We start from the raw sequence: 12,018 nt of genomic DNA on the forward strand, positions 1-12,018 counted from the left end.
CATCACTTTGATCCTAACCTAACGTTATTCGTGTATAAACTTCGCTTTTCATCGGTTGCTAGTGTTGTGTCGTCATACAACCGGGATGAAGCGCTGCCTGAAGGGCTTCACTCGGGGAATAAAGACCCGGATGTTCCCGCCTTCGCTGAGAGAAAAGCATTAACTGCCTCCTACATCCGGCTTCCGTAGACGCGCCATGAATATGGCAGCAAAGGAAACTATAAACAGCCATCAAACTGATGTGGAATCAATAGTCAATCGGTGGCTTGTTGATTATTATGTGTTTCTGTCGACAGAGTTTTTTAAAAACGAGCAGTACTCAGACTTCTGTGGCATTAGAGATGTTCTTGAAAGTAAGTAAGAAACCACCTCCAAGTGTTCGCTTCTTGGCTGCCAAGCTAACTTTGATCAATTAACTTAGCTAACAAACTCCAGCTCATTGTGTCCGACCGACTTCGGTCTAATCGTTGTGCAGGTAGTATGAACACCTAGATTAAGTGTCAGACTGGAAAACTGAACATTAAACCACAGACGTAGCTAGATAATTAGCGGATTATCTCACTACAGTGAGGTGCTACGGTGGATGTGCTGCAGCCATTCGTGTTAATTTACTCGCGATTTTATTAATGTGTGTTGGTATGCAATACTTTTAGTGATGTAAACTCGGCATATTAAAATGTCATAGTAATGTTAACCTGTGCTGCCTCCCCGTCAAGAAACATAACTATAGTTAGTTACCAGCTGGTCATGTTGATTCCTGAAACATTAGCTAGATGTAGCGGTGAGTTTTGGCTTTTTCAAAACACGTTGTCATATAAACATTGTATAAACGGACAAACAGTGTGATTTGACTATAGATACCCAGCATACTTATCCTATACAATCACACTATAAGTTTGCTGCAACAGCTGTGGAAGTTGGCTTGACAGTAAAATCCTGAACACAATCTATAGTTATGTCACAAGTACATTTTCTCCAGTTTACCTTTGGTGAATAAATGAAGACAACACAGTGTATAGTAAGCATGGCTGTGAATTATGTACTAGCTTTTGGAAGATGTGTTTTTTCAGGGGAAATAAGCAGCTAATTCATCCTCTTGTTGCAGGTGTGTTGGTCCGACCTTTGGAGTCTACTGACAGCATGCAAACAAAGATACGAGTATTGCAGTTACTCTCCCGGATAAATGAGGGCGAAAGACTCGGTGAGATCAACATTAATGTATTTATTCTTGGCACATCTCAGTAACTTTATCAACAATGTTGGAGATTTAATTTATCTGCATCTATGTGTACAATTCTCTTGCTTTGCATGGTAGAATACATTAACATAAGCTCCATGACAAGGGAAATATTTACTTGTCTACCGGTAAATAAAAAACCTTACAGACTTCACTATACCAAGCATTGCTCTGCCTACAGATGTGTCATTTGAGTCCGATGAGTCGATAACTCCTCTGGAATCGGCCTTAATGTTGCTGGAAAACATGAGCCAGGAATATGTTCCCAGCTCAAATATTCCACAGCAGGATTTTGAGAATGTATGCACTTCAACAAAAGAGATGGTACGAGTTTGTAAATGTTATTTCATTTAAATTTTTGTTATTATTTTTTAACATTTATGTTTTCCACTGGTTCAACCATGACAGCTGCATACACAAAGACAAGATGCCAATGTTGCACCCACTGTGTGTGTGTGTGTGTGTGTGCACGTGTGCACGTGTGTGTGTGTGTGTGTGTGTGCACGTGTGTGTCCGCACCTCTTGTCCTGCCAAGAGTGAATACAACGGCTTACTACACCTTAGGGCCTAGTAAAGAAGCTAGAGGGTTTGTTTTAAGATATTTGCTTTCTCAACCTTTAATCAGATTTAATTTTACAAATTGTTTTTTCTCTGTCTTTAGATTGTGGGGATTTTTATCAAGAACAACAGATATGACAAAGCAAAAGAGGTGCTCAACAAACATTTTCCAAAACCAATGGTTGGCAAGGTGAGTTCAGTAACTTGAACAGCATGTTCACTAAATCATTTCCTGTAATCAGCATTTTTCTTTCCTGTTTGCTGCATTCAGATTAAACCGTTTTTTTCAGATTTTTTTTTTTTGGTTTGTTTTTTTTAAACTGAGTTTTTTTATTTTATATGCTTTTAAATATATGAGTTTTAATATAATATGTTCAATGGTCATACAGCACATTATTATAGAAAAGTTTCAGTTTTTATACATCAGGCGTATTTGTCCGAATTTAAAAACATCGGCGACGTTGTCGGCAAATTGCGATTAAAAAAATCGGCTTTTTGTACAGAAACAAAACCAGCTTCCCTTTGATTTGTAGGAAGAGGATTGTTGAATCAACCTTCCTATCAGTTTTGGATTACGGGGATGTAATTTACAGACACGTTGCTGCCTCCACACTTAGGCCCTTAGACTCTGTTTACCAGTCAGCTGTTAGGTTTATTGCCAGTGATAAAACTCAACATTGTATCATTTATGATAAAGCTAGTTGGTCTTTTCCAGCTGAGAGTCCCAATAACCATTGGTCTATGTTTATCTATTCAGCCCTTGTTGTAAAATTACCATCATACATCACATCTAGCTATGTTTCACTGGAACTCCGGTCCACCTTTTGGAAGGACTGTTTTTAGTGTTAGTGCAGCAGACTAATGGAATATCTGGCAATGTCACCTAAAACTGAATACACTTATACCTTTTGGACACTTTAGAAACACAATTGTTTGTTGGTTTTGTGTGTCAGTATTTCCCATGGTGTAATCTCATCATCATTGTAAATGCGGGCCACCCTCAACGACTCCTCCGAGAATCTTAAATAAAGGTTGAATTAAAGGATTTTCACTACTAATTGAAAGATTATCTTGCGTGAACGCCATATTCCTACTGTTTACCTCTCACAACAAATCAAGTGATTGACATGGTGATAACTGTCTACAGCTGTAAAAGCCCATCTCATTGTATCCTAAAGCTCAGTGAAGTGTTTTTGGTCTCCAATAAGCCTTCAAATGTTACTCAAACTAGACTTCTAATGTTATATTTTGCCTCACCAGTACCTGAAGCAACATGTCTCCATGAACGCAACCTCCCACCCCCACCCCTTTGCATTTTTTTTAATGGAAGGATGTTTTTGGTCTGAACGCCCACAAAGGTTTAGGTTGAGCATCCTTGGCCTGATGATGGGCCTACTGCCCTGCCTGGATGTAGTCTGCAGAAATCTTTCATCACCATGTCAGCTGTGGTGGTCAGTGTAGCTGATGTTGAGGTCTGTGGAGTGCTTCTGGAGGGAGACATTAGTGGAAGAACATGAGAGGGGAGCCGGGGGATGGGTGGGCCTCAGCCTCCTCGTTAAACCTCTTGAAGAACCAGTTTGCTCATTGGCTCTATTCTGGTCACCATCAATCACCTGATTGTTGATAACGGTTCTCATACGGTTCCATGCTGTCTGTGTGTTGTTCTGTTGGAGTTTCCTCTCCAGCTTCTCCCTGTAGTCGTCTTTCCCCCAACAATCCTCTTCTTCAGTTGTATATCTTAAAAAGTTAAAGGACATCTGAATCAACAAGAATCTGTATGACAGAAAAAATGCTCAGAGGTCTGTGTGTAGTGCAGTATGTGTTTATGTAAATGTCACTCAGTACCAGGGAAGTAATGTTACACTAATGGAACCCTGAAGATGCACTAATGCTCGGTCATCCTAATCAATATCACATTAAAGGATGTTCAGGTTGTGTGTGGACAGGTTTATAAAAATATTTAGATTGTGTTCAATGTTTAATTCACAGAGCTGCGAATTTGATGAGTTAATGTTACAAACTCCTCTACAGTATACTGTATCCTCTCTATATGGTTTAATAGCAGGTGAACTTTTTTATTTTGTATGGTGTCTTTTTGTCTTCACAGATGTAAGTGTTGGATGTAAAATACGCTTGTTAGCTTGTTTTGTTGATGTTTTGTACTAAACAAGTGTTTCCTATCCGAGAGTAAAAAAGACAGCAAAGACATGTCATGTCAAGACCAGTTATGTTTTTATCAGATGGGGTAGATCGTCTTTAGATTGGTTTTCTCTCTCTCAGTAACATGTTTACAGTATGCAATGTACAATGTCAGGCATAATTTGCTTTATTAAATCAAATCATTTTCAGTGCGACTTGTACGTGTAAACATTGTGAAGTCAAGGCTGAAAAGATGCATCTTTCAGTCCTGTTAATACATTTAGCAGTCTTGACCTAATTTTTATGTTTTGTTGTGTGTATGCCATGTGTTTCACATTACTGATCTTCTGTGTTCTCTGCAGAAAGCGATATTCATGGGTCTCATCAGCCAGAAGAGTAAAACACATGATGTCATCGATCAAATGGACTTCAGACGTTTTAAGGAGGAGATCTATGCCTTTTGCCAAAGACTTTGCCCGTTCACTGTTCCTTTTCTCCACAAGGTATGCATGCTGTGTTCAGCACAGTACAAAATGCTCATTGTACTAAAAAATAAATGACTGAATATTAAAAGTTTGGGTGAAAATCAAAATGAACCACTGCACACTGAAATGACTTTACTGTGACTTTATTAGGAGCGAACAACACATTTGGCCTGTAGCTTCTTCAGGTTTGCTCAGCACGCATGTGTCCTAATAAAGTCACTTCGGTGTGTGATGGATAATTTTGATTTTCATCTAATATGTTCCTGTGACCGACCAGCACCTAACTGAAAATACTGGCTGTGCATGGGGAGTTCTGTTCATTAAAAGTTTGGGTTTTAATGGCACTTTGAAGCTGATGAGTCAACAGCACCAAGTTTGTGAACACAACAAAAGGTTTTTAGAAGCTCATTAAACGTTTAACAAATCATCAACCTTCCTAAGACTTTGAAAATGTTTCTATACGAGTTTAATGAGAAAGTGGCGGAGAGCTTTTTTGCATTTTTTGTAATGAGATTGGATGAAAGTTTGACTTCAACATCTACCATCACAGTTACTGTACAATTATGTATTCAACCAAAGTGTATGTAAGAACTAGAGATACGTGCAAGAGACAAAATTGAAACATGGTGAAAAAATAAACTGACATCATCAGCGATCCATCTAAAGGTCTTATCAGACCAAACATGAATAATTTTTGTGAATAAATTAAATGAAAAAATTCAAACTCATCTATCTCGTTGAGCGTTTCCACACCAAATCCAAAACTTTGTATTTCGCAGCGCAGATTTTTTTTTCCCCACAGCTGGCTCAGTTTCTGCGAATTTCAGATGCTGATTTTAAAAACAAGCCGACCAATAAAATAATGACTTTTGCTCACCAACGTCATAATTCCCATCCAGTGATGATTCGACCTGCGTTCAGCATCTCTGTCCACAGAAGCAGCCGGACAAACTGCCTTCACCAGTCTGACTGACAGCAGAAACTTACCGAACCAAAACAGTTTGCATGTCGGCTCCACGGGAAGAAATCGACAGTGATTGCATTTATTGATTCATTGATTTTTCTTTCCCCGCCCACTGTAGTGAGTGAGGGAATATCAGCCTGTAGTGAAACAGGCAGCTCACAGACAGACTAGAAGCTCATCAATCAATACTATTGATAAGTTCAAAACACATACACAGCAGGACATTTGCGTGAAACAGCCGTCTGTCCAGATTACGCTTCCCTAAATGCAAACCTTTAATTTTCGGTGGAATGCATGGAGCGCGATCATTCATGTCGCTCTGTCGTCAACGAATGCTTTCGTTTTGTTTTTTTTGTTTCATCAAGGCCTTAATAATTTAAACAGCCTGAGGGATAATAGCCTCTGACAACCAGTTAATAGATGAAATGTAGTTTATTTGTTGTTGAAGTACAAGTCTTTATATACATTTTTGTCTTTTTGGTTTATTTATGTGTACCAGGCTGCAAAACAGCTTATTGATAAAAGACGTACGGAGGAAGACAACGAGGCTCCTGAACCCGATGAGCGAGACGAACCTCGCCCGTCCTCTGGTCCACAAATAAACACAGTCCAGTTGGTAACATGGTAGGTGCTCTCTCTCCCTCCCAATTCAGATCACTTTAAACAAGCTTAATTATCATTGCTGTTAAAATACATACTTGCCAAAGCTGTTCATTCAGATTTCTGTGTAGTCTTGTGACACATGATACATAAGATGCTCTTGCTTGAATATCCTGTTCAGTCTCTTTTTCTTGTCTCTAATGTATCTTCCAGTAAACATATAATAATCCAGAGGTCCAGGCTGGAGGCGGTCTACAAGGCTTTGGCTGCAGGTTTAGATGAGAGAACATTTGCTCAGCTGGAGGAAGAGGTTGAAAGCGAGGAGCAGGTCAAAACAAAAAAAGAGCTTCCCCATCGCATCTCACCTACTACCAGGAACTCGGAGCAGGATGGGTTATTTCAGAGAAACTCAGGCAGCCCCATGGAGGGGTCCCCAGCAGACCAACAACCACAAACAGATGCTGTTCCTCCAACGCGGGCAGAGTCACTCTCAAAGTCACCTGTAACGCTGAGGAACAAGAGGCCTTACACAGTGGCACGACTGGTGGTTGAGCCAGACAGTCAGGGGAGCTCGCAGTGCACAACTTCTCAGGAACTGGAGGCTGAAGTCACAACAGAAGAACCAGTACAGATACTGGACATATGCAACAAAAAAGACCTGCAGAGCCCAGTAACGGACAGTGAGGTTACTATATCCCCCCAGAAACGCCCCAGACAAGCCACCAATACTTGCAGCAGGTAAGTTTTTTTTTAAACATACTTTTTGGCCTTGGCCCTAGAATACCTACATGAAGTTAAGGATGCTCTGATCAATCATATGGCGATCAGAATACCTTTACAGATATAGAGATATAGGCCTGTCGCTGTTTAGCCTCACAGTCAGTCAAGATGATGGTTTTGACTCAAGATGCAGTCAGTATCTTTGAGCTGCTGTTACTGGTGAGCTGTAGGCCTGTCTGAGAGTTTCAGAAGTGTAACAGAGTATAACTGCATGTTCTTTCTCATTAAAATAATACTGGTTCAGAAATAAATATCTAGTAGGAAAGAGGAATTCATTTTTGTAGTAGCAAGTTCAATTTGTGAAAAAAGGGTCAACAGAAGCAAAAGCAGTGAGTTTTACAGAGTTTCGTGGCCGGTCTTTTAGAAATTCTACTGATATTATATTAATTTTCTGTGCTTTTCCCAAAAGGGCTAATCATAGCATCTTTTGAAAAATATTAAAGGTGCACCAAATTTTGCAAACCACTCTCAGTACCAAGTATTTCACTGTGAAAAAGTTTCAATTCAACTGTACTTTTTATTTTTTTTTTTTTCTACTTCTGTGACCTTGGTGTTATTTTCACTCTATGACTACAAAATCCTTTCTGTACTGAGGAGAGACGGCTGAGACACAGTCCCTCATGTTCTCTTCTCCAAGCACTTCTCTTAATAAACCTTTTACTTTAATGAATGAACAGACTAGAGGACTGCATTGGGACTGGGGTCCTGCAGGTCCCAACGCAAATCTCACAGCAGCGGGCGGTTTTTAACTTTGCTGTGGGGGGGAGCAGGCGATCAAAAAATAAACTGCACAGGGAAGCGAAACAAAATAAAACAACCGCAGCCAACAACACGTTCTAAAACAATAAGTACAATAAATGTAATTTTGCCCTAGAATAGGTGTACTTATTGCACTAGAATAACTGTAATTATTGCATTAGTTTGAATGTAATTATGAGTAGAACGTCATGTTGCTACGTTATTAATGCCAGGTATGCATCTCTTTATTAATACGTGTTTTCCTTGCGGGACAGGAGAAGACACAAAATCAGTGGAACTCTGTTGAGCAGGTGTGAATGGTCAGTGTGAATGTGTGCGGGTGCGGGCAGGAGTGGACACACATTGAAGGAGCGGGCGATAATGGTCAGAAATCCAGCAGGAGTGGGATTTAGAAAACAGTCCTGTGCAGGGCTCTCGAACAGACCAGACCTCTATTGGACTATTTTAATATCATACTAATAATAATTTCTTCAACAATACATGAGATGGCTGCAGCCATTTAGCAATTAGATGAACTTTGATGAGTTTAAGAGCAGTATTCAAGAGCTAAATTTAAGTTATATTATATATTGGCCCCCTTTCTTGACCGTATTGATCAAAAAGAATCTTCAAACTACAGACAACTTTCCTCACAGCGGCAGATTATTAATTCAAAGTGTGTCATTAAACACACTGGTCATGATATCTGAAAATAGATGAATTTGTTTGCTGATTCCAAGTACAAATATCAATATTCTGCTGGTACACATAATATCGCTGCATCTCTAGGGAGAAAAAATATACTTGCCTTATTTCACACTGAGTAGGCTGCTTGTGATCCTGTAATTCTCAGTGAGCATAAAGCAACGACACTGCTTGTTTTGTCACGCAGAGCTTCAACTAGTTTGGAAGAGTTGTCAGCAGACAGTGAGGAGGAACGCCCTAGCTCTGTGGCCAGTGGCGGAGTATGTGCACAGAAACTCTATAACCACACCAACAGTTCACAGAGTGGGTAAGTGCAAATCACATTTGCCTCTCTGTAACTGTAAGACTATCCTCAGTAACAGTTCTATGTCTATGTGTGATTGCTTCACTGAGGTTTAACAAATCACCTCACATACAATGTCGCAATGACGAGTCATGTTAGTGACACCACAGGGCTGTAAGGATGGAGGTGTCAGTCTCAAAACAACTGGCCTCAGATGGGTCTTTTTATTTTGTCTTTTAAACCACAGAAACCTTTCCAGAAACTCAGGAAGGTTCACTTTTAGTAGGGCTGTAGTCTGCTGGTGGACTGGTCGATTAGTTGGTCTCGTCCGACTAAATTCTCATTGGTCGAATAATCTCTGTGTTATTTTCATAAGGAGAAAAATGCTACATCAACAGCGTAACCTGAAGACACAAAACAGAGAAATACAGAACAGAGAAATGTGTGGCTGCCGAGTTTACTGTGCACTCTGTCCCATTAATTGATTAGTTGAAGATTATGTACGATTTTAGTCGACCAAGATTTTCTTTGGTTGACTACAGCCCTAACTTTTAGTTCTCTATATGCAAAAAATTATGCACACCTGTAGTAGTACTGATGGCCCAAGAACAGTAGGTTTGGTTGTAATACTGAGTGTTGCAGACTAGTCAAATACAAATCATAAGACTTCAATAGGAACAATATAAGCAAGAGATTATACTTGCTGTTCTGTTTTCAAAAAATGTCAACTGAACTGAAGGTTTGTAAGGTAAACTGTTCTACATTTTATGGTAAACACAGCAGATGCAAGATCTCCCTTTGAGCTTGGATCAGGGAACATGAAGTAGACATCAGTTAGGAGGCCTGACAGACCTTAAACTACTCAATGGATACAGCACGTCTATACTGAGAGATGTAGTGCCAGATTGGTAACACCAGGGTTTCCCATACATTCATTTATTTTCGGCAGCCTGCCAGTCTCGCGCTCCCTCTCTCTGATATACTCCCAAACAGATGCAGGCACACTTGCACTGACTCATTCTCCCCCCCCCCTGCACACAAACAGCCTCTACTGAACTTTTACCCTGCAGTCACATTACGCCATCTACACATGAGAGGCGTGGTCGCACTTTCTCCTCTTAAAAACAAAGACGCTTAAAGATCGAATGTGTGTCTACGTCGCTTTGTAAAGCGCCGACCTTAGAATGTAAAAACAAGGGACTTCATGGTGCATTCGGGTGCACCTTGTAAATGGCCACGAAGATTGTTTAAAATGAGAGTGTCTTTTTTTCCTTTTACTGCAGCATTTTTAATAATTAGATGCTAAAATCATAACAACAATATCCCACTAAAAGGAATGTTTAGGCTAACATGGTCGCTCAATGCATCGGTATTGTTTTGATAGTAAGTTGTGGACGGCTTTTGATTCCACATTATGAGATCTGGGAGGAAATGTCCTTTTGTCTTTGTGTCTTATTTTGCAACTGTGACATTTAGTGACATTTCCAGACCTCAGCTACTGAATTTGACAGACAAAAAGCAGAGCATGACTTCAGTCACAACAGATATCTCCTTTTCTGTATAATGCTTGACTTGACTGAGTTCTCTTCATGCAGAACCACTTGGTCAAAACAACTGTCATCAGACAGCGAGGAAGATGAACAGCACCATTTCAAAACCCCACAGCGGAAACGTCGTATAAAACTGGCCAGTGATTCTCCCAGCAAGCAAGTCCAAATACTGCAACATTCATTTGATGCTGGTGTGTTAATTTAAGATAAAAGGACTGATGACATCTGACTAACTTTGTTTGTTTTATGCAGGGAACCAGGCAATACAGATGAGATCTATATCACAGATTCTTCATTGGACAGCTCGCCCAATCAGATTCCTAATCGCCCCGTCCCTCGAACGAGCTCCACCCCTCAAAAGGACCCTGTTCAAGACCCAGGTCCCTCTAGTTCAAAATGGTTAGTAATTATGCCAGCAGCTTCATCTGACAGTGGATTGACTCAGCTGTTGTGAATGACTCCTGGCAAAACATTCAATAAATTAATTCAACAAAAAAATCCACCAGTTCACTAAACTTGGGTCTAGGAGATAATTAATTTATGTTATCTATCATTTCAATTAGTGCACTTTTTCTAAGGCTTGAGGTTGATAAACGTATTTAAGTTTCCTCCCTCGTCTGCCTTTGATAGTGTCTAAAAGTTTCTTTTTTATGATTTTAACTAGAAAAATATTAACTGAGAAAAAGATTCAGTGTGTGGTATTTTAATTTTAAAAGGTTTCATACTGCCCTCACTACAAACCTCAGCAGTTAAATAACTCTAAAGTTATTATTCTTTTGTTTATTTCTTTGCACAGCTGTTTATCAGTTGCCATTATGGATCAGGGTGCCAAGCATTAACAAAAACTCTGCTCTTGATGATAGGAAACAGCTGTTTAAAAACGCAAAGGAGAGCAAGGATACGTGGAATGAAGAAGAGCTGCTCTTCAGAAAGAGTAGCGGTAATATTCATCAAATATCTGCTTCTAATTAAGTCTGAATTAATCTTGTTGTGTAAATGTTATTTATGCTGTATTTTATTTTTTCTTCAAAGGATCACTCAACGAGAGCAGCATGTCAAATTCAAGCCAGAGGAAGGTGAGCATTCACCTCAGTTCAGAAATCTGACTTGAGCATTTGGACAACTTAAGCACTGTGTGAAAAAACGCAGTCCCTCATTCATTTGGATGACACCATTCTGTCACTGCAGCAGGGGCGCCAACATAGATGGCAAAAAAACTGAAGGTTGTCCAGCAAAAAAGTTTAACATGGCTTAACTTTTGCCGGACCGCAAGGCAGTGTTATCCAGACATGGCGCTATGATGGCCAATCAGATATGCTGTGGAAATTCATAACTTTCTAGAGCAGTAAATTTGTCTTATGGCATTATAACAGAATAACATTTGATATGCCTTCAACATCATGGATGTTACAAAAACTGCACCTCCTGAATCAAATAAATACCACTAACAGCCTGTTATGGCCACTTAGAATTCAAATAGCACAACATTCACATGGTTCAACAACAACCGTTGAACAAACATTGATGTAAAAAGGATGAAATAGATTTGGTCGTTTCCTACATTAAATTAAATTAAATCACCACACAAGCAGACTTATAAGTTTAGTCAGTTGCAATACTGTTTTGGACTCGTCACAGCAGCAAAAAGCTGAGTAACCTCATGTTCTTGTGTTGCAGAAGTGGACTGAAAGTGAGACACAGAGGCTGAAAGATGGAGTTAGAAAATTCGGAGAGGGAGCCTGGAGTAAAATAAGGTCGCACTACTCCTTCACAGGTCGAACAAATGTTAACCTGAAGGACAGGTGGAGAACCATGAAAAGGTTAAACATGGTCTGAGTGGTCAAGTTTGAGTTTATAACTCAATGTTCAAAATGTAAATATGTTCAGTAAATAAAAATCTTCTGTCTTCAATAAATGTGCCGTTAGATTGTTTAAGTTTGTCGCTTTGTTTTGTTTTTATGGTATCTGATGTGTGACTT

At 39.6% G+C, this 12,018-nt stretch overlaps 1 protein-coding gene across 2 annotated transcripts; it reads left to right on the plus strand.

The window, feature by feature from the left end:
- Nucleotides 1-160: 160 nt before the first annotated feature.
- On the plus strand, nt 161-11,974 carry terfa (telomeric repeat binding factor a). Of its 2 annotated transcripts, XM_067593530.1 has the most exons (13): nt 161-353; nt 1,106-1,201; nt 1,419-1,561; nt 1,899-1,985; nt 4,297-4,437; nt 5,883-6,007; nt 6,197-6,721; nt 8,394-8,513; nt 10,085-10,195; nt 10,292-10,438; nt 10,903-10,979; nt 11,072-11,115; nt 11,717-11,974. In XM_067593530.1, exons 1-13 carry the CDS (start codon nt 197-199, stop codon nt 11,873-11,875), a joined length of 1,932 nt encoding a protein of 643 aa, XP_067449631.1. In that variant the 5' UTR covers nt 161-196; the 3' UTR covers nt 11,876-11,974. The 2 variants fall into 2 exon arrangements, with proteins under 2 accessions (XP_067449631.1, XP_067449639.1); XM_067593538.1 differs by lacking the exon at nt 8,394-8,513.
- The last annotated feature ends 44 nt before the right edge of the window (nt 11,975-12,018 follow it).

This window comes from Thunnus thynnus, chromosome 1 (genome assembly GCF_963924715.1).
Source record: "Thunnus thynnus chromosome 1, fThuThy2.1, whole genome shotgun sequence".
Lineage (NCBI taxonomy): Eukaryota > Metazoa > Chordata > Actinopteri > Scombriformes > Scombridae > Thunnus > Thunnus thynnus.